The following is a 24,086-nucleotide window of genomic DNA, read 5'->3' on the forward strand; positions in this document are numbered from 1 at the left end:
GAGTGACTGTCTGATGTTAGGTTTATTGTGTGTGTGTGAGACAGAGAGAGAGAGAGAGAGCAGGAGCGTGTGTGTGTCAGTGTGTGTACATGTGGTAGATTTAATATAGGGTGTGCCTGTTGCCCTCCTGGTTACATTATTTACAAAACCAACAGAATGTAGATACAGAACATTTACAATATATTGCACAGTATGTTGTTATTTTGAAGAGAATATATGCATAACGAATCTTACTTTTGAATTTGGTGGTGTTCTTACTGAAGCAAGCCTCTACTTCACTTTCTTTATCCCTCATTCTAAATTCTGACTTTCATTTATTCATAAATTATCTGGAGCTTTTAAAGGAAACTCTCTTCCACTTGATTACAGGCTGTTGAGCCTTCACGTCTGGTTTTCAGATGGTGCGCCAGGAACGAAGGTGGACATCAAATGAGACAGGCAAGTGCAGACAGAGAGCTGTCGGTCAAAAGCTAGATGTGGACAGTCATTAGCAGCAATTAGAGTGATGGATAGACGGACACAAGATGAAAGGCAGAGAGAAAGATAGGATGAAGAAAGTGTAGTGAATTTGGTGTACGAGATTTGTAAAACTACTAACAGATGGAGATATTCACTCTTGGGTCACATTTCTGTTAGAGGCATGCAATGTGGCACATAAACAACTGGGCTGATGAGTGTGTCAGTAACACTAAACCAAAAACGCACACAGCAGTAAAGCAAAGGGAAGAGAAATAGTGGGTGGGGGAGTCTGGGAAGGAGTGAAACGGAGGAGCAGGGAAATGGAGAGCAAAGGGTGGAGTGCCCCGGCAGTCATGACATAATACAGATGGCTCTCTTTCTCTCTCTGGGTCCGACATGACGTGGTTTTTAGCCAGCCCCTCCCCCCCAACTCACTCTGATCCCACACAAATCATTTAGCTCACTTGCAGATGTGCAATGGCAAGCACCACCCTACCGGAGTGACCGTGCACCAAAACAAACAGTAGAGTCCAAATCTGTAATCTGACACAACACACTCAGTTACTCATCTATATTTTAAAAAACTGATCTGTCTGAATTCCTTCCCTAACAACCTCAAAACAATGACTTTCCCTCCACAGACTGTCTTTTAATTCCTCACACCCTTATGACACAACTTGGACTTGCCAGTCTGGCCAAACTATCATGGCATAGTCTGGAGGCGATGCTGGTGGCAGTTTACAAGACACCATGTGATTCCTTGTTTTTTTCTCAGCTCACTCCTCTGATCCATTTTTATGTGCGTTAGTGATACTATGTCATGATCAAACACTAAATGTGCAGTGCATAAAGGTCAGCTTTGAGGAAGAGTGTGTGAACTTTCATCTGATACACAGAGGAGTGTTAGAAGCACTTTATGTCAGGGCGACTCCAGGAGGATGCCAAGAAATCCTCTCTCCAGCTATTGAGTTTGTACAGCCAGTGATTGGGCTAGTGATACCTGACCTACAAAGAGTAATTATTTTCCAGCAGCAATAAACTCTTTCAAAGACTCCTGTGACGCAAAGTATGTGGTACTTTGGTTTTTCCTTTATCAGCAGTACGTGAGGTGTTACTTGCTAAGTTATAAAGAACAATAATAATAATATTATAATATCTACAAGTGACAGACAAGACATTGTTATTGGAATTACATTTCATTTATTGCGTCCAAGTTACACACAGTTTCACTTATCCACTAAACTCGTTTGCGTAACAAGCGTCACCAATCATGGTGATGACTAACTGCTGTTTTTCCTGATTTGATCTGGTTACTCACGCGATGACACAAACAGCGAGGGATTTGGAGGGGGTCCGCTTGACATTTGCAGCTGGGTGGGTTCTCTGTGTCGTACGCTACAGTCCAGAAGCACATCTGGGTCTGATTCACAGTGACATGGCCCGGAGGTGAACCGACCAAGCTAAGAGCAGTTTAGAGGGGGGTACACGGGACCCTGAGCAGAACTGATGGCTGTGTTCAGGTACTGTATCCTGAGAAAGTAAGCATGAATCGAGCCTACTACCCAGGGATAGGGTTACAGTGTTACCGCAGATATAGGTCACACACAAATCAAATCAGTGTGCTTATGTTATGTAATAACAAACTGCTGTACCTCGTGAATTTTAAAGACTCTGTTACAGCATCTCTATGTCCTCGAAGGGCCCCCAAAGAAAATGTTCACATCTTTGAGCAGTAAGGAAACGTATAAAGATGTAAGCATCTGAGAAATATACAGACGTACTCTAGCTTCTGTATCCTGCAGGTAAAGAATTGGCAATGCATAGAGACAACAAAAGTGAGGTGCCTGTTGGTGTGAAAAAGGTAATATACTCTATTAAAGACCAGACCTCTATTAAAGTATTGGGGCACTACACTGTTTTTGTAGAGCATTGTAACAAATTAACCATAGACATGCATGTTTTTTGTCTATCTTCCACCTCTCATGTTTAGGTATGTATGTGGAGAGGGTAATAGTGATGTGGAGTGGGATATTTTTGGGTACATCACTGTTTTGTTTTTTCTCTTTGTTTTGTGTATTGTGCCTTTGGAAAAACTGGGGGAAAAAAATCAGTAGATTTATTGAAGTAAAAAGTGTTACCTGTTTTATATAACCTAGTTTCTAGCCTCTGGCTGTGTGTCTCAGTTGGGTTCTTCAGGCGTTCTCCTGCCATCCCCCACTGAGAGAGAGACAGAGAAGCAGAGAGTATTGTTGGGCCCTCCTGTACCGGCCCCCAGGCCCTAACATGAAGCAGATGTGGAAGGGGAGATCCCCCTATACAACCAGGTCTGAACAGTCAGCTGGAGGTGCTCAACTCACCAGAGTCACATCCGGCTGATGCACTCAGACCTTGAACATTCATTTAGAATTACCCACACTCCGAGAGCTGCTGATGGCCTCACACTTAAAGAGAAAATACAAGGAAGCTACCTGAAAGGAAACACCACACCACGCATTGTGTGTTCAGCTCAGCTCTGCCTGTGTGTGCGTGCTTTTTTCATGCGTGTGCGATCACTCATGTCTGGGATGTGCTACTATAGGAGATTAGCTTAAGACACGTGTTGTACGGTTGACTAAAGTACATGATAATCGAAATGACATAGTCCAGACTTCACAACTTCCATAAGAGATCAATAAAATTGAGGTGTCTCCATCATCATTTATCTTAGACTTAGCTACTGACAAGTTTTTATCAGCAGTCAAACAGATAAATGTGTTATTGTTATTACTGTTTACATAAACTTTGAATTAGGTTCAGAGTTCACTTCACTTCACTGCTACATTTTTCACAAATCACTACTTTCATTTGGTGAGAATGGAAATGGACGAAGAGATTCTTTATTCATCGTTATATGATGTGATTATAAGAAGTTGTCAGACTGTGACTGCTCTCGTTCCCGTGGGCTCATGCACACTCATCACATGGGACTAGTTTATCTGGGTGTATCCTTTCATATACGTAACACTGTCACGACCATGACACAAGAGCCTGGTATTCCTAACAGGTATCGAACAATTACAGAAGATGAATCACCATAGTAGTAATGAAGTAAAGGCATTACTTTACAAAAGTGAAAGGTAAAAGGCTCAAAAGATAAACGTGAAGATGAATTATACTCCCTGAAATTCCTTGATAAGCTACAGCAAAACCTCACTGCTGTTGCCCATCATTTTATATCACCACAGTGATTAAGGAACCTTTGATCTTTGGGTTGGATCTCATTGGATAACAAAGTCATGGTCCACACATAATTATACTTATTAATCCCTTAAGCCAGGAGAGGAATGCAGTTCTTTGGCTTGTGTCACTGGTTCTCACTCACGCACATCCACAGCACACCTGAGGACATGTCAGCATACAACACAAATAAAGATGCTGAAAGGTACAAGCTTAGAGACATGGATTCTGCAAATATACTTCACTCCAACATCAGAAAAAATATCCTTAATAGTTTGTGTGCACATTATATAAAAGACAAATACATGGGGACAAATACTGTATGAACAAGCACACGGTAATTGAATGATATTGGCATGGTATTGAGTAAATATTAAGTATCTGTAGTTTTGTGTAGCCTTTCCAAGGTGTGAGGCTGGGGGACATGGATTTTTTGTAATACACTCACAATAGGCGCCTTGTAAAGTGGTCCATCCCTGTTCTCCTTCATCGTGATCACATATGGGCCGTCGTGGTTTTGGACACAGTGAGGTCAGGCGTGTTACTTGGCCAGACGTTCACACATTCCTCAAGCAGAGACGTGGACAGTAAGTGGACAAGATGTCGTCAGGAAGAACATTATATTCTTTCTGATTTTGTGCCTTCCTTTGGCATTTTACACTGTACATTCTACACTGCCCTCTCAATGCCAGCTAGGAGCCATCCAACTGAGATACAGAATGGGGTTGTCTGTATCTCAGTAATTGAAATAAGCAGTGTCTCTGATTCTCTGCCTCCCACTTAGCCTATGTCTTTTATATGTATTAGTATGGAAACCATAGTTCAGATGTGGCTTAAATATATTATCAAGACTTAAATCTTTCTCAGTATGGGGCTTAGGCAAATGCACATTGAGTAAATGCAATAAACACATACAAACCTGTCCATGTCACAGTTTCTATCGTTCACGGTTGCTCTAAATGCAGTCTTGGCATCAGATCTGAGCTCTGGCAGGTAAAACCAGAAGCAGTAGGAGACAGCTAAGTGATATAGTGAAAAGTGAAGGGAAGTGCTTGACTTCAGGGATGTGATTCAGTTTGACTTTTGTTTCAGTAACATGGTAAAACAACTAAAGTGCTCACTACTAACTAACTAAATGAATGAAACTAACTACTGCATAATACAGTACGTAAATCTGATTGTCATTATTGGCACCGTTCATTTAAGTGTATCTGTTTCCTGTCTGGAACTTCAATAAACCTAAACTGACTTCAAAGGTCAATGAAGTAACAAATGTTCCCAGGAAATATTCAAAGGTGATAAGGACACAACCTCCTTTTTTCGAGAAGGGGAGGGGCAGAAGAGATGCCAGTGGGCTTAACTTCCTCAGTGTCTGTCTTTAAAAGAAAAACTCACATATCTATCATATAAATACAGTAAATATGTAATTACTTATTGCTCTGTGCTTTGCTCGACATCAGATCATCCTCAGTAAAAGTACAAATGTATGATATTTTTTCCACACACATTCATGACCAGTCCACACCTGTACTCCATGCGACAAGGTGAACTTGAGTCATTGCATTTAAAAAAAAATAAATCAAAATTAATTTGAAAACCATTGTTCACTTTGAGTAGGCGTCACTCCCTCTTCAGAGTAGTTCCTCCTGATGAAGGAATGCACAGAGGTAAGGGGCATTTTTTTCAGTAATTATCAGGTTATGAGGAACTAGATCATTAATTAGATTTTAAAAAACAAACAAAAAAAAAAAAAACGAGTATTTCCTGAATAACATTGAATCATCGACCACATAACCAAACGTGTGTTCTTCACCATTTTCTGGGCCATGGTGAATCTGTCACAGCCAACCCCCACCCACAGTGGACTCAGCAGATTACAAAGCCAACCACAATGAACCTGCAGCTCTGGGCTAACAACAAGGTACCTAAGAATAGAATCATAGGCTCTATGTTGATGAACCAGTGTGATTAGTACAGGAATCTGTATGCCCCTGACATGCTCATGCGTAAATCATGTGCCAGATGACACTAAACCAATGACTGGACGCTTCCTCGTTACTTGCTATTTTTCTGCTCCCTTAAGTGAAAAGTTGTTAAATCTGTCTTTTTCTCTTTATTCAAGCATTCACCTCATTAATCAGCATTTAGTTCCCCTTTTGTCCCCGATTCATTCCTTAGTAACTCACCAGCAACAGCAGGCACATGAATGCAAATAGATCTCTTGTGATGGAGAAATGAATGTATAAAACTGCTGCTGAAACATTCAGTTCATTTCGTAAACTAAACCCCTCATGCTTCACTCGCAGCCTGAACGTTTAATGAAAAGGCTCCAAGTTGACTCAAAGAAATCGGGACCAAACCTTCACCAAATAAAAGGTCAAAGACAGGAGTGACAGTTGAAAATAATTACACACTTCAGATGTGGCCGACACATTGCAACAGGTTAACCATCCCCTATCGTTTTGTGTTATGTTTTTAAAAAAAAAAAAAAAAAAAAAAGCAAACTCTTCACTACTGCTGACGTTAATCCCCATTCATCTGCGATAGCTGAGGGGATGAACACCTGTGAGGGAGCAGCATAGTGTTAACAGGACAGGGGAGGTGTCCGAGGAGGAGGGACCGCCGCCTCCTCAGGAAACACCATTTAAATGCACGGTGGGTGTGTGCCGGAGTCGCTCTGGATTTAACACGGGGGGAAGCAGAAGCATCACTCCAGCCGGGGAACTTTGTGGTTGTTTTCTCACAGAAACGTTTTCAACAACGACGGCAAAGGCTTGAGCCATGTGTGGTAAGGCTTCTTCTCATCGAGTTATTTTTATTTATTTATTTATTTATTTTTAACTTGTTGCAAGGAAATTGAGCGTATTCCCCACGAAAGTAGTCTTGACGGGCTCCTGCGGTGCCCCGCGCTGTAACAGCCGAGCGATGTTTTGCTTGTTGCCCCGGCGGTAAAAGCAGAAATTTGCAAAGTTGTCAGATCATATAATTGGTGAAATCTGCTTGCTGCGATCTTGTTGCGATTTTATTGGTAATTATAATGTTAACTCTGAGCCCGCAGCCTTTGGATATATGTCTGTTTTCTGAAGTGTGTGGATTCTTGAAGCGCTTTGCGCACAACTGCTACGTGTCAGTTGTTTTCACGCACTGGTGTGGACGACAAGACAGGCAGGTCATACCAGTTACTGATGGGGAAAAAAAAAAAAAAAAGGAAAACACAGGGGAAGGTTGCATCGCATTCATGAAATGACTCCTCCATCATTCGCAATTAGCCTACTTAAACTGGAACCATTAGTGCCTCTCGCACCTTTTGACAAGCTGACACGTCCCACTCTGAAGCAGGCACGTTTACAGCCCAGAGTAAATCTTTAACAGTCGCTCGGCCTCTCCTCACGTCTGCGAGGAGGAGGTCACGGTCGTCGTACCGCAGCCTGCCTACCTGGCTGCTCCAACACTGCGCGCAATGTGCGTTCGTCAATGGCCAGCTGTGTGCCTGCAGGAGGAGAGCTGCCCAGAACATTCCTACACACACACACACACACACACACACACACACACACACACACACACAGTAAACCTCATACTGTGTACAGAAAGTTATTTTAAATTAATATAGCCTTAAGAGGGGTCGGATTGTGATTAAATGTAGTGACACTCAATGTCTGATTTCTCATTCTGCCCGTTTGTATTCTTGTCCTTCTAAGGTGAATGAATTAGATGAAGTGATGAAGTCCATGGGCAGTAAAAAAAATAAAATAAAAAATAGAGCTGGAAGCAAACAACCAATCAATGGATTTTAATGTCACCTAATGACTGAGTTGGCTGCTGTTTGTTCTTTTAACCCACATTGTGTAAACTCCTGCCGACAACTTTGAGCATCTCAGAGGACTCAAGTTGTGTTTCTCCTTCTTTCTCTCTAAAAGGGATCTTTGCCTACCTGAATTACCAAGTGCCTCGCGCTAGGAAGGAGATATTTGAGACGCTGGTGAAGGGTCTGCAGAGACTGGAGTACAGAGGGTACGATTCAGCAGGTGAGACACTAAGCTTCACAGAGTTGCCACACACGCACACACACACACACACACACACGTACACACCCTGCACACACACTAATAGTAATCCTTGGCAGCACCTGTGTGTCATTTCCACAGAAATGAAATCCAGGCAACATTTCACACTATTCAAAGTTTGAAGAAAAACAAATACCCTGAGATTTAATGCTGAGTTGAACTACTGTTATCAGCCCTGAAACACAGACATGCAGTTACCTGTATGTTTAAAGGTGGCATTCCAGTCAGCTGATACTGTGGTCGCACACCCTGATCCATTGAATTGCCTGATACCCACTTATAACTTTATTAAATACAATGAAAGCTGGTGTAACAGGTGAAACCAGCCACTTGTCAGAGTGAGCTGGCTGTCATACAGGGACAAGAGGGAGTCTCATCGCCAACAGTGCTGATAGCAGATCCTTAATATTGTTCTCTCTCTCTCTTTCTTACACACACACACACACACACATGCACACACAGACATGCACACGCACATGTGCACCCCTTGTATTTGTTCATCCTATTTGAGCAGGATGAAGCCACAGAAATAAGAAGTCTTTTCATGGTGGTTAAATACTGTGTCCTACATGCATACATACCCACGCCCATTGATGTAAGTCAGTCTATAGTTGAGAGGACACTTGTTGACGTAGAACATTCCCCAGCCTCGTACAAATCACAAACAAATGCCGAACCCTAACCCTTACCTTAACTTAAACCTGTTTCTAACCTGGACTTTAAAGCCTAGTCTAACCATCAAACAGCTCTCTGAGGTTGTGAGGACCGGCCACAAATGCCCTCACAAGGATGGTTTTTAAACCAAAATTTATCCACACAATCATTGAAAGACATGTACACGCACACACACATTCACACACAAACAAACATAAGATAAATAACACATCAGATTTTAATGTATTAAATCACAAGCCACTTTGATCATCTCAAATAATATTTATACTTTTACCTGCCTTCTCATAATTAAGAACACAAATATCCTCTCCTGGTGAAGAGTTGAAGTCGACCTCCCATCACTAATATATGGATGACTTTGAATGTGTGACATTTGTGTGTTTAGCACCTTTCTGTGTGACATTACGAAAGTGGAAATTTATCTGTTCTCGTGCGGTCTGTCTGCAGGTATCGCTGTGGATGGCCCTAACAAGACTTCCTCTGACATCATTGGTAACACCATCTGCTTGATCAAGAAGAAGGGGAAGGTCAAGGCTCTGGATGAGGAGCTATACAGTGGGTTTATGCACATTTCACTATATTTTCTTATGACTGATTTTCTTTCAAAAAGGTTAAATAGGTTTCAGTGCTTGCTGATCAATGTAAAAATTGAGATATTATCACTTCAAGATTCAATTTTTTTAAATAATATGTGATGGTGACTTTTATTTTAGTGTGTGACTGCCTTGTATACCTGCATGAGTAGTGTAGTTGTTATGGTTATTTCAAAATCACATCTTCAGTTTTTTGCTTACTTTGACTTCATCCAAACATTTGGAAGAAATTTTCCACAATTTAAAATCACCTTTGCCCCCCTTCCCTGAACATTTAGCATTTTCTGTCTTTAAAATTCCCCACAGTTTTTCATTTCAGTAATAGGATGATGTTGTGTTTTCCTTGTTCAGAGAAAGACACACTGGACCTGGACACGCAGCTGTGCACACACTTTGGCCTCGCTCACACTCGTTGGGCCACACACGGAGAGCCGAGCGCTGTCAACAGCCACCCTCATCGCTCTGACAAGGATAATGGTAATATGTACTAATGTACTTATATGCATGCTGACACTCTTTCATATACAGTTTACAAATGCACCCAAGCTCAGCTAACTATAAATCTATGCAAAACATACTGAGGGAATATAAATGGCTTGAATGAAACACATTAGCTTTATTAGATAATCATTAAAGAAAAAAAATTGAGATCAACTTTGACTATAAAGGTAGCCTGTTCAAGGTGGGCGTGTTGCACCTTTATTCCACCTCGCCCTTCTGTATAAAAGCTACAAACATGGAATGGGGTGGGGGGCATTGTTGTTGTGCCTTTAATATGGCAGCTGAGGTAGTCACAGAGCTGGATTGACGTCTGTGTAAAAGAGTGAGATGTCATGGCACGGCAGACGTCAACACTTATGATACACCACATGCCTTTGACTCCTGAACGCCAGAATGCTATCTTAAATCACATTGTTTGGTTCGGCGTAAACAAGAAAAGCCGGCATAACAGTGGGTGTTCTTCACTGTCTCTGTATAAAGGAGACTCATGATTCCCCTGTCTTTAATCATTTAATTGTGAACTTGTAATCATAGCTTATTGGTATTACAATAACAGGTTTAAGATGCTTTAGACCGGTATACCTGATATCTCTTTGTCAGTAGCATACCATGTTCAAAGGTGTGTCAGTAACGTGCCTTGGATGTACACGAAAGTACATATGCCCATAAAAGTCCAAAGTGTCCAAGTCCATATCACAAGGAGGAAAACTGTAGCCTCCTACAAAGTAACATTTATTTGTATTATTTTATGGGTATTAGTTTGTTATCTTTAGTTTGGTTATTATTATGATAACTTATCTTTTTGTTTCTTCGTAACCCTTTCAGTTGTCCTGCTCTGCCATGACAATCTGCTAATACTGTATTTGTGTCATTTGACTTGTTCTGTCTATATGCATTTTCTACTTTTCAAGTAACATTCTTTGAATTACAACAACCTGTTCAACCTGCCATATCATTAATGTGTCATTTGTTGATGAGCCAGTTATTGCTCAACTATCAGTTTAGTCCTTGAACAACATAACTGTGCTATTAGAGTGTAAATGCTTACGAGCATCATCAGGAGAGAGCGTACGAGTGGTCTTATTACAAGACTAGTTTTTGACCTTTAGCCCCTTAATCTAATCTTTTCACTCTCACTGACTTTTCTCAGAGTTTGTTGTCATCCACAATGGCATCATCACCAACTACAAAGAGCTGAAGGAGTACCTGGTAAGTCATCCTATCATGGGGAATTCATGTCGTACAAACAACTTACTTGCAGTTCTGTTCAGTGCCGTTGTGGGGCCTGTCATTCAGGTTAAAGCTAGTATTAACATTAAAGGCAGGTAGTTTTGTCCTGCTCATGACTCTGTTCTTTTTAGCCCAGTGTTCAGGGTTGACCAAAATATCAACACTCGCCAAAGGTTAGACAAATGTAAATTTCTGGCTGTACCATTTATTTATATTCAGCTGTGTTTGTTTTATAAGTCAGCCTGTCCACTGCATAGGTAACCTCTGCAGGCTAAGGACTGTCTGTAAAAATGAGGAACATCGTATTAATGCATCTACAAGAATAATTTTTGATAGATAGATATAAAGAAAACACTTGGCTACGTTAACATTCACGAGCGCTATATTCACATAATTTAAAGTCATTCTAAGTGAAGTTTTTGACTGGAATATACTAACTTGTAGAAAATAACTTTCATGTTATCAGTCTGCAAGAAGCATGGATTAAAAACTCGAGTGAGGACGTTGTTTAATAGTGGGGAGCATATTTTTGTTGATGGGGAGAGCAAATTATATTTTTAAAAGCTGAAATGTTTTTGTTTAAAATAGCTCAACTTTTGGCTGAAAATACCATTTGAGTCTGTTCAAACTAGATTGATGCACATAAAACATTAATGTAAAATTACTTCACATGTGCAACATCAGTGTTATATCATCAGTTTAACAATTGAAGTATGAAGATGTTACCTGGTCAGTTGAGGACATTTTCACTTAATGTTCACCCTGACAATGATATGAGACACTTTGGATGCTTAGCACAACTTTTTTGTAGTTTGAACATAATTTCATTAATTTCCTTTAATCTGTTACCTGCAGAAATTTCAGCCAGTACCTCCTCAGTGTGTTTATATTAATATAAACTGTATCCCTTAACTTTCTTAGATCACCAAAGGATATGAGTTTGAGTCAGAGACGGACACAGAGGTGATCCCAAAATTGATCAAATACATTTACGACAACCGCGAGAGTGACAGCATCACCTTCTCCACGCTGGTCGAGAGAGTCATTCAGCAGCTGGTGAGTAGTTCACACACAGCAGCAATGCACACAAACAATGTGATACTTCCTTTTCCAGTAATACTGTAAGAAGTCAGGTCTTCGCCTCTGTTTCTTTCCTCTGTAACTGAGACACAACACGTTTTTTTTGCTTTTCTGCCGTAGCTCTGTGCTAGGGGATGGAAATTTTTATAACTAGCTTCCTGGTAACTATGAAGGGCAGCGTCATGTAGCTTAGTGTCATAAAATGTGTCAGTGACTGGTCATAAACACACACACACACACACACACACACACACACACACACACACACACACACACATATATATATTCATTTAAGCAACTGCTTAAATTCCCTGTGTTGTAAAACACAGTACACCATCACAAAAACAGTCCCCATGGCAACCACCCTAACAGCATCACAAGTGACATCATCAGTCATAGAAACCAACTTTTTTTCATTTTCCATTATGTGATGTTCATGGTCCAGAGCTTCACACTTTTCAGCCGAGCTGAGTTGTCTCTGTTCACAAGAACAGGAGGCAAAGCAGCCATTTTGGGTTGGGAGTAATGGGAACCAGATAGTTAGAACCACTAACAGCCTCACGACCATGACACCCCCCCCTCCCCAACACCAAACACACACACACACACACACACACACACACACACACACACACACACACACACATGCACACACACACATGCACACACACACACACAGTTCTGCTTCTAGTAACCACCACAGGCAGCACTGTAGTCAGTGCTTTCGAAATACAGCTGACGTTATACAATAGAGGTCTTATTACCCCCCCCCCCCCCCCCCCCCCACTCACATCAACACTCACCCATACCCCCACCACAGCCACCAAGCCCCATAGGGCTAAAAGAAACATTTGCTTGTGTTCAGAAAATGTTTCTCTCAAAGGTTACACACACACACTGTCGAGGAATATACAGATTACTTTACCTTTTACATTTTCATATGTTGAATTGTTTTTCCTCCTCTTCCCTCACAGCCTCATTTAACCTCGGTGTATTTTCACTCTTTCGTCAAGCTAATGTAAACTCTGTGTTTCCTCTGCTTCTGGCTGTCTCAGGAGGGGGCTTTCGCTCTGGTGTTTAAAAGCCGTCATTTCCCTGGAGAGGCTGTGTCCACCAGGTTAGTATACACACTCAAACACACACACACACACACACACACTCACTGGCATTTCACTTCATATTATGGTCCAGTGTCTGTGCCGTGATCCAAGACTCATTGGAGATGACTCATCCAAGTTAAAATCACTGTGAAGCAATACCAAATATGATTTCAGGAGACTCTTTGATTCACTCATTGTGGGTTATCTCAGTTTACATCCATTACATGTGACATGTTATGACTCTGGGACGTGCTTTGCTTACGATAATGGGTAGTTGTGCTATTTTTCATGTGCGTGTGAGAATGTGTGTAAATTCCCATCCGGCCGCATGTGTCAGTCCTATCTGCATCTTAAGACCCAGGCAACGAGAGGAGCAGAGGTTGAATCAAGGTTCCCTCTCTCCCTCCTGGGCCTCTGGCCTCTGGGCTGCCAACCCTACACCTCCTTCTCTGTGACTCATTAACAGAGACGAGAGAGTTTCCTGTTTCAGCTCCGGGAAGCGCAGCTGCCAGCAAGACTCCTGGTTAATCACTTCTCATCATTTTATTTGACTTTATACCTTTCCTGGTTCAGTGAGCCGTCATGGATCAGGGCAAAGGGAGATTGCTGGAGCACGGGAGTGAGGGAGAAAAAGGACGAGGGCAGACGGGCAACAGAATGAAGGCAGATAAGCGTAGCTTGTGGTTTATGCAGACAGGTTGCCTGGCAGTGCCAGTGTTGGAAAGGCTGCCTCACACCCACTGCTAAGGTCAGGAAGCTTTGGTATATCAGTTGTCTATTGTGTGCCTGTTGATTTTGACAGAAACGATTCTGAGAGCTGATATCAGTGTTGCTCAGCTTTGGCTAAACTCAGTGTAGTTTTGTGGTTAGTATGTTGAACAGTCAGCATTGTCTTCCAGGATGTAGGGATGGAGGAATGTTTGTAATTATCTAGTGATGCTTGTCAGCACCCACCCTTTGTCGTCAAGGACCAACCCCCTGGCAGGACTTTTACTCTCTTCTCCTCAGCCCCTTTTACTTTTACCGTTTCACATTCTGCCTCTTCTCTTTCCACCACCTAGTCTTTTTCTTACTCTTCTTTCATCCCTTGCTCTCATCTCTCCCTCCCTCAGGGTAAATATTGTATTGGATAGCGACCACATGTTTCTGTTTGCAAGCCTCCCTTTTTCAGCCCCACACCCCTTAAAACAACCAGCGCTCTTACGTCAGTGTAGCTGTGCCCCAGAGAGAAAGACGGGATCCAGATAGAGAAAGAAAAGAAAAAAGGAGAGGCTTTCAGTTTCTCAAGAGTCAGTGTCACAATAATTTTTGTTTTTGCTATACAGTTTGTATTGTGGTCACAGGATAAGCATTTTAATGGTTGCATTTATTTAAAGGTTAGTCTCCTCACATACCCCTCTGTCACCTGTGGTTCACGGCCAGTAGGGAAACCCCATGTGGACTCAGTAGCCAATGAGGAAGCAGTGACTCAGTCCAGGATATGTAAGCAAGCAAATCATAGAGGGATGTAAATGAAGGGAGGATCACTTTACCTGTCAAATGTTCACGATTAAAAGATTTAGAAGAGACGTGTGTTAATAAGTGTGAGTATATCTGAGCTCCTGTCTGTACAGACACACACTCAACAGGATGAAGTATTGAATTTGAGGTTGTAAAGGGTAAATACATAGAAATAGATATCGATTTAGATAGAGATATAGATATAGAAAGAGAAAGAGGATCATAAGTAGTGCCAGGAGTGTCTTCTTTGGAATAATACAGCAGGACAGGACGTCGGGTTGTCTCAACATTCATATTTTCACAAAGCATCACATGACAGTGTTTAACTGACATAGTTGTGCATCTACCAAGCCTAATCCGCTCCTTTCTCCCTTACCCACACTTTCTCCCACCTCCCCCTCCCTCCCTCCGTCTCCTCCTCCCTACCTGCTTCATTCTCGTCCCGGCAGGAGAGGAAGTCCATTGCTCATTGGTGTGCGAAGTGAGCATGAGCTGCCAACCGAACAGATCCCCATCCAGTACAACAGTGGTGAGCTCTTTTCCTCTTTCTGTCTGACACTCCAACTATAATGGTCAAGTAATTATTGGTAAAGCAGATGTGAAATTTGACATATGAGTTGCTTGCTTTGTTATACTACAGCACAAAAAGTATTTTTAAAAAAAGCAGATGAAGAAATGGCATGATCAGTTCTATCTTTACATTGTGTTTTATCACATTTCTGAAACTACTTTTAAACACATCTTAAGAGGATAAAGCAGACGAGGACCAGAATCGACAATGCGTTAGTCTGTCAAAACTTTGACTTCCAGAACCTCTCAGTCCAAAGCTCTCAGTCCTAAACCCATTCATTCCTGCTGATGTTTGAAATCAATTAAATAGATTATGAATGTATCCTTTAATTAAAAAAAAAAAAGAAAGACTAAATAATTTCTTAAAACAGCCAGGCACTGTAGCTCTGAGCAAACTGAAAAAGGATTAAATATTTGTGGGGACTATTTTCAGCCACTGATATGTTGCTCTTTTGAGTATTTAGAGCCTCAGAAAGACAGATGGCAAATGTGGGATGGACTCTAAATACGCTACAGTGCCTGTGTCACCCGGTGCAACATTGTGACTTATTGGCGTAGTTTTTGGTCAGCAATTGAGGCTTGTTGCACAGAGGAATTAGCTATATCAGGCGATGGCTACATGGGAATACTTATTTAGGATCGATTCATTGTTGGTTTTGATCTTTTCATTGAATTTGTTTACAGCAATAAAAATATCTTAAACAACTTATACTTTTAATGGGGTATTAGCAGGTGTGCTAAATTTTAAGTAAACTTATAGCACACCTTGAAGCACTTATTCAGCAAGACAGTCAGTTAAAAACTCCCATTTTGCAGAGTCAGACGTCGCCACAGCTCCTCAAATGTTCAGAGGCCTCACACACTAAATCCTCTATATACAGAGCAGAAGCTTTAAACATGTCTCCTATCAAGGGAGCATTTTCTCTTCACTTTCTTACTGGATTACAGTGTAATGTTGCTCTAAGTACTGATTGTCTTAAATTTTCTGCAACAAACCCACATTGACTCTGTCAAAATGAATCTCTTGGCTAACTGTGGCGGTAATACAAGATGTTTTCTGGCTCTGTTTTTTATTGTGAAATGATTCTTTGAAAAAACCTTCTTAGAAAGCCATTTTTTCCTAAGGTGTTGCCAGGAACTTCTGTGTGTAGTTTTAAAATGTAGTTGTCTTTTAGAAATTCAAGTACTTCCTGAAAAGTATATGGTTTCCAATCCCAGAATTCCCAGCAGAAAAAGGGAGTGAGGGGGAGGGACTTTTTAGCTGTTTAACAATACTCTTGTTTACTTTACAATTGTCTACTGTGCGTTGGACTGTGTCTTCACCATCTTATCAATTTCTTTAAAATTTATGGTTCTTAATGGCTCAAGTGAGTCCAGTCCAAAGTCCAAGGCTTGGTTTGGTGATCTAGGTTCTGGAGAAATCCAAACTGGGTGTGGCCTTGTAAAGGCTGAAAAAATTCCTTTCAGTTCTCTTTGTCCCTCATTTTTTCCACATTTTATATGCTGACTAAAATCTCTCTCATCACACATCCTCTTTGTTGTCATAAACATCAGAGCAAATTTACAAAATGAGACCATGTTTGCCTCTGTGTCATGCTAGTGTTATTGTAAACTCAAGAGAGGAACCCCCCACACCACCTCACCCCCCTCCCCCTTTTGCTGGCATCCCTCTGCATATTTGTGTTTGTGTGTTTCTTTCTGAGGTCTTTCCTGTTTTGTTGCCACATAATGAAACACTGAAATCTTATGACTTGTTGTCATGGACAAAGAACAGCACTGTCATCTGCTGTAAAGTAATCTGGCAGATTTTGTGTACAATTAAAAAAAATTCAACTTTGGCATCCCAAATGGCCGCAGCACGACAAGACACTGTCAGAGATGTACACTGCTTATGATAACCAACAACTTGAGCAAAAGTAGAAAAAAAAATAAATAAATAAACTAAAATAGAATTACATATACTGCACACTGATGAGTAGTAGGTTGTAGTCAATCCTCTCAGTTTGGTTAAATGCTCCATGTAAGATTTTTACCATCAAATCAGAATTTCATGACAGGACAAACCCATTTCCACAGCCGGGACCTGACTACATCTTGAAGTTGAGAGGAAGAATTCAAGGGATGATCACATCTTGATTGTTTTAGTCACTCAAAGTCACTGTGCAACCTCTGACCCTTGACCTCTGACTTCTGACACTGTAGGTCACATAAAGGAGGGTCTCCAGGAGAAGAACAGCCATAACCGCCCAGACTGCTCCAGCGCCATCAATTCTGTGGGGGATGGCAGAGCTGTGGAGTATTACTTTGCCTCTGACGCCAGGTGAGAAACCGTTTGTTGTGTTTGGTGCTGAATCTCCTCCCACCCTGGACACAAACTCTTTGTGACACTCCCCTCTGGCAGGAGGCTGCGGTCCTTCAGGACCAAAACCTCTCGCCACAAAAATAGCTTCTTCCCATCTGCTATTAGCCTCATCAACAAGGCTAGAGAGCCCCACTGTTGCTGATCAATTGCACCAATCACCAGAAAAAATTCCTTGTATGTGAAGACATACTTGGCAGTAAAACTGATTCTGATTCTGATTCTGATTCTGATTCTGATTCTGATTCTGATTCTGATTCTGATCTAATACGGGACTGTATCATGGAATTCTTATTTGTCACCCTCTTCCTTCTGTCTTGCTACCATATCTATCTAAAAAAAAAGAATCAACAAAATTTGCAAACATCCAACAAGTGGACATCATCATTAGTTCATCACACATGTATCCGTCTTCTCTCTTTACCCACAGTGCCATCATTGAGCATACCAACAAGGTGTTGTACATGGAGGATGATGACATCGCAGTGGTCTCCGAAGGGAAACTCTCCATCCACAGGGTGAACCGGCAGGCCGGTGAGGACCCCGTCAGGGCGATCCAGACCCTGCAGATGGAGCTGCAACAAATCATGAAAGGTCAGATAGACTCTCGGATACCGTTGCTTCTATTTTTGTTTAGTTTACAGTTTATCTTAAAAGAATATTATCAAAACACATATGAGCACACTAACAACATTAACATATGCTAGTTGTGCTCCACGTCAAGTCTCTTGAGTAGACTTATGCTTGCTCGCCCTCTGCTGGCTGAATATTGAAAACATAACACTGTAAATTTTTCACCCTCTTTCAGTTTACCAGCTAACAAGATGTACATATATGCCCCCCCCCCCCCTTGCAGGTAACTTCGATGCCTTCATGCAGAAGGAGATCTTTGAGCAGCCGGAGTCAGTAGTCAACACTATGAGAGGCCGGATTTGTTTTGATTCCAACACAGGTGACCAGTGATCTCATAACATTACCTACCTTCAAAGTTTAAGGATATGCAGGACACATGAGCAGCTCCCTGATCCCTTGAATCAATATTAGCAGTGACTGGTTGTGGCTATGCACACAGGATCTGCAGTTTGTCGATAGTCTGTCTTATCACTGTCTGTTTGAACTTATATACTTACAGATATTAAAATTGTAAGTACCCGATGTACTTCCTAAATATGTGTTAGTTTTAGAGTATATATCCAAGATAACGAGGCTGTCCCTTGGTGAATTTGTGTGCAATAGCTCTGACTGATGACTAACATGTACTGAATGAACACGCATTAAGTCAACAGTATAATGTAACTGCCTTACCTCCTGTTTCCTCAGTGGTTCTCGGTGGGCTGAAGGACCACCTGAAAGAAATCAAACGGTGCAGACGGCTAATCATGATTGGCTGTGGCACTAGCTTCCACGCTGCAGTGGCTGTGAGTAAAGCTGTCAGAAAATTAGGATAAGAATGAATGATCGTTTTGGGAGAAAGACAGCAATGATTAATAAAACATGAAATTCTTCATATTGAGAGTGGTGACAATGATGATTTTGTTTACTCACTTTTTAGACCAGACAGATCCTGGAGGAGCTGACGGAGCTACCTGTCATGGTGGAGCTGGCAAGTGACTTCCTGGATCGCAACACCCCTGTTTTCAGAGATGATGTTTGCTTCTTCATCAGTCAGTCAGGTGACAATATCGCACAGTCTGTCAGACAACATCATTTTGACCGTGAAACTGGCTTTAAAGAAGAACTTGTTTCACACTTGTCCCATCTTGGGTGAAACCTGTGGAAAATATCATCCTCTTTTGAATTTCTCCTCCAATAGGCCTCATTGAGTTGTAATTCTGCACCATAAACATATCTTTTCCTTCCCTATGCTCCCTCAGGAGAGACAGCAGACACCTTGATGGCACTGCGCTACTGCAAGGACCGTGGTGCTCTGACAGTTGGCATAACAAACACTGTGGGCAGCTCCATTTGTAGAGAAACAGGATGTGGAGTCCACATCAATGCTGGGCCTGAGATAGGAGTGGCTAGCACCAAGGTACAGTTCATATTCCACCTCTAATCTAATCTCACATCTAAGATACCATGTATTACCACAACTCAATTCAATTTGATGAAAAAACTCTCCTTGTTAAAAGCTGCATGACAACACGGAACCGTGGTGCTAGATAGGCTCGTCTTTTTGCCACACTGCTCAGCACAGCTTATAGGTTAGTGTTTATTGTGTGTTTGATCCAGGCCTACACCAGTCAGTTCGTGGCCCTCATCATGTTTGGCCTGATGATGAGTGAAGACAGGATCTCCCTACAGAAGAGAAGACTGGAGATCATCAGTGGCCTTAGGGTGCTACCTGGTTAGTTCTCCAACAAACACAAATACATCACAAACACGAAATGGTCCCAGAGTGAGCACATAGCATCTTTAAATGTAGACTGACAGACAAAACCACATTAACAACATACTGCATTGTTGTGTAAAACGTGTACACTTATACTTCCACCATAAGACCTTCAACTTAACTTTTTTTTCTTTCTTATCTCTTAGAGCTGATAAAGAAAGTGTTGTCTCTGGATGAGAAGATCAAGGCCATTGCCAATGAACTGTATCAGCAAAGGTCCCTTCTGGTCATGGGCCGAGGTTTCAACTACGCCACCTGTCTGGAGGGGGCGCTGGTGAGTTGAGAATGCCACAGTGGTCTGTCAAAAAACTGCAATTCACTCTACAGGTTCATAAAATATGGGCACAGAGTGAAAAATATTTTACCCTTTTTATTCTAATGCAGAAAATCAAGGAGATCACATACATGCACTCAGAGGGCATCCTGGCTGGGGAGCTGAAACACGGTCCACTGGCACTCATTGACAAAAACATGCCAGTCATCATGGTTATCATGAGAGACGCCTGCTACACTAAGTGCCAGAATGCTCTGCAGCAAGTCACTGCCAGATCGGTAGGTCCTGGAAAAACACAGACCTGCAGACACATTTACACAAACATAACATCTTGGGAGCAATAGTAGACTAAAGTCACATTTTGTAAGTCATGAAGGTGCGACACAAAAGGTACAAAGAGCAAAGGGCCCATTTATTATTTCAGTAATCTTCTTAATATAGACCGATCATGTGATGCACTGGAAATAAATTTAATAACTGTCTGGTCACAAACTACTAAAATCCATCATAAATGATGACATTAAATTGACTGACCAATGTTAATGTTCTTGCCATCAGGGTCGGCCCATCATCCTGTGTTGCCAGGACGACCCTGAGGTGTCTAAAAATGCCTACCAGACCATCGAGCTGCCACATACTGTGGACTGTCTGCAGGGCATCCTCAGTGTCATCCCCCTCCAGCTCCTGTCGTTCCACTTGGCCGTCCTGCGAGGATATGATGTAAGCAGTCGACACAGTTTTCACTCAGTCCATCTATGAAATTGTTCAATGTATATGAGTCTTTTTACCTTTTTTTGAACTAACAAGTATTTTTGCTTTAACGTTTGTTTTCAGTAATAGAGCAGTTGAGTGCCTTTTTACCAAAAAAATCAATGAGATGTGCGACTGTGAGACGTTTTGTCTGCTAATTTGATTACTGATTTGATTATTTACAAGGTCATTATCTTTCTATATAATCCTATCAGGACAAAATCCTCATATTGAGATAGAGTGCCTGATAACTAGCATATCTAAAACTATCTACTACTGTGATTTTCATTACCTCAGTGTATAATATTATGCTAATAATATAATAATAATATATAATATGCACACTGATATGTGATATACACTCAATATCAAGATTATACCCTGATGAAGCCATATTAATTGTGTCTACTTTAACCGCACCCAACACTAAGGCAAACCTGATACAAGAAATTAAATGCATAGATATTGTAAAATATCTTATGGTCATATAATTTGCAATTCAAACACTGTCAGTTGCATTATCGTTTGCATATGGTAATTAGTTTTAATACCATGTTCAGGTACATGCACCGGTTATAACATGTTCCTTCCTGATGTATCACTAGGGAGTACAACATATGTGCTCGAACTTGAACAATAATTATGTGTATGTGCAGTGTGTTTCACTTTCTCATGGCAGCCTCTGTAACACTTCTGGTGTGTATTATAGCATATAGCATATTATGGCACCTCTCTGTCAGAGTGCTATAATTAAAACACCCACCGTAATACAATCTGATGTGCTAAACATGGACAGTGCAGCCACATTCAGTGATCACATGTCATTTGCTATAACACACTGCTTTGTCTTTTTGCAGGTTGACTGTCCCAGAAACTTGGCCAAGTCTGTGACTGTGGAATAAATGAAGCTCACAAAGCACAGAGAGAGGAGAGAGGAGGCTCTCAGATTTACAGTGCAATCGTGCAATTGAACGTTAAGTATGATTGTGTGTGCACATGTGTATGTGATTGTGTGTGTGTGGTGGGATTGGGGCGAAGAAGGGGCCGTGTTAGTGTTTGTGTGGATGAGGGTGTGAATGAGAGAGCGAGTGTGGCAGATGAAAGAGGGTGGCATGCGGTACAATGCCTTTTTTTTAAAAAAGAGAAATGTGAAGTCTGACCAATACACTGCTGAGGAAGTGCTGGTGCCATTGAGGCCTTGCGGAACAATCTATGAAAACAACATTCATCCAAAGATAATGCTGTGCCTTTTTCTCATCTCACCTTGAGCCAAAAACACACACAAAAGGAACAGCAGAAAAACATTGATATGAAGTGTTTACAGTTGTGCAATATGGGGACCAAATGTGCATTATGAATGTAGGCTACACAATGATGAATGAGGTGATTCATCCTCCTCCTGTTTTATGAATTTATTTCATCCATTGGGTAGCTTCTTGCCTCTCTGTTGCACAATGGGAAATGTAGGAATTACACAGTTTTATTCCAGAGAGTTCTCTGAGTTATGGGAATCTCATTTTATATATTTCATTTTATACTTATGCAATCACTGTGCCTGATGGGCTATTAACCCATAAATTCAGTAATTTTAAGCAGAAGCTAGCAGAAGTAAGTTCATCCGTCTAACTTTATCATTATTACTTGATTGTTTCTATATTTCCGCTTCTTTGTTATTTCATTTTAATTTAAAATATATTGAATGTTTATTCTGTTTAACAGAATCGCAGTTTCCAAAGTCAGTTCACGTTTTTTCCAGACCATCTTTTCCGGCATTTCCATGTAGGCAAACATTAGATTTATTTAAAGAGCAGTCAGGCAGCAAAAAATTATGTACCGTAACATTTAATAATACTTTTGTTATTTTTTTGTTGATGTCTATTTGTATGGGTTTATAGTAATTATAATATCCTGTATTTATCTGATTTTTGTTTTATAGGGGCTAAAGAGAGGGTTTGACTTATATCTGTAACTATGGTCCTATTTTATATGTATGTTTTATGGACATAAGGCACTATCAATCAATAAATAGATAAAGCATTCTATTCAAAGTGTGTTATCCTCTGCTAATTTAACCACAAATTTGTTTATTGGATTTTCTACAACACAAAATTATCGCGTCTTGTCTTTATACTATATACAGAGGCTGGTCGCATTGTTTGAATAACATCATATACATGTGAGATCAAACCCTTTTTGGAGGGGAATGAGGTTAAGCGAGAGTCAACAGGTGAGGGCTCAGGGAGATTGGGAAAATATGAGCTAAAACTACAAATGGATGTGTAAATACCCAAAGAAATGATGTCAAGGTAAAATGAACTTCTCAGAGAGCTGCTGAATGCTAATGCAAAAGTGTTATGTATAGGCCGCCAAAAGTCTAGATGCTGGAGTTGTACCACAAGGAGAACATATTATCAATCAGACAAGGATGAAATACCAGATTAGCTAGATGGTGTCTGAGTTGTTTCCAAATCCTCAGAATAGACTTAACCAAGGAATTTAAGGAGAGGAAGAATGGGGTAAAAATTTAAGGGGGTAAAAATGGGTATGCATTGAAAAAGGCAGAACAGCTAGGGGAGGTTATTCATCTTGATAGAGTTAACCCAGGCTACAAGGGATAAACGCAGCAGTGACCACTTCTGGAAGTCTTACTGTATCTGAGCTGCCAAAGGGGCAAAGTTGATATTAAACAGGTCCTCAGATTTATTTCTAATCTTAATACTAAATGGAAAGTGTTGCAAAGAGTAATTATGTGCTGCAACATTTAAAAGAAACAACTCACTTTTGTCCAAATTATGTTTACATCATGAAATACAGCCAAATGAGCAAAGGATATCAAGCGTAGCAGGGACCCATACGGAAAGATTAGATACAGAAAAAAGCAAATCATCCGCATAAAGGGAGACCTTCTGCTCAGAACCATATCTGGTTATCTGTATGAAATGATTTCACCTCTTATATCTGCCTTCAAAGTCTCCCAGAGAAAAGAGGCCTAAATCCCTGCAGTTCTGTGAACAGTAAGGAAAAAATCAATTTGGTCAGACACAACTTTAACAAAATCTTTGTTTGACAATTGAGATGCCAGGGGGGACATGTGTTATCACACCGCTTTATGTGCAACGCCAATACGATTGGAGCATGATGGGGTTAAAATAGCATTATAAGAACACAGCTGAACTGAAGGAAGGAGCTGATAAATAAAATAATCAATACAGGTAAAAGTGTGGTGGATACTGGAGAAGAAGTTGCATACTCTATACTATATATATATATATATAATATACGAGTATACTCTCCTTAATGGGTTGAGAAAACGCCGGGGA

General features: G+C 41.0%; 1 protein-coding gene across 1 annotated transcript; it reads left to right on the forward strand.

Moving 5' to 3' along the window:
- The first annotated feature begins 6,330 nt into the window (after positions 1–6,330).
- Positions 6,331–22,808, forward strand: gfpt2 (glutamine-fructose-6-phosphate transaminase 2). Its single transcript, XM_071506715.1, has 19 exons — positions 6,331–6,463; positions 7,596–7,703; positions 8,865–8,972; positions 9,362–9,487; positions 10,662–10,720; positions 11,663–11,797; positions 12,877–12,938; positions 14,871–14,950; positions 17,194–17,311; positions 17,781–17,944; positions 18,207–18,302; positions 18,671–18,768; positions 18,903–19,023; positions 19,225–19,382; positions 19,583–19,697; positions 19,889–20,016; positions 20,127–20,294; positions 20,575–20,736; positions 21,624–22,808. The coding sequence occupies exons 1-19, from the start codon at positions 6,457–6,459 to the stop codon at positions 21,666–21,668; spliced, it is 2,058 nt and encodes a 685-aa protein (XP_071362816.1). The 5' UTR covers positions 6,331–6,456; the 3' UTR covers positions 21,669–22,808.
- The last annotated feature ends 1,278 nt before the right edge of the window (positions 22,809–24,086 follow it).

This window comes from Trachinotus anak, unplaced genomic scaffold (genome assembly GCF_046630095.1).
Source record: "Trachinotus anak isolate AG129_WGS33_773 ecotype Australia unplaced genomic scaffold, CSIRO_AGI_Tana_v1 ptg000021l, whole genome shotgun sequence".
NCBI lineage: Eukaryota > Metazoa > Chordata > Actinopteri > Carangiformes > Carangidae > Trachinotus > Trachinotus anak.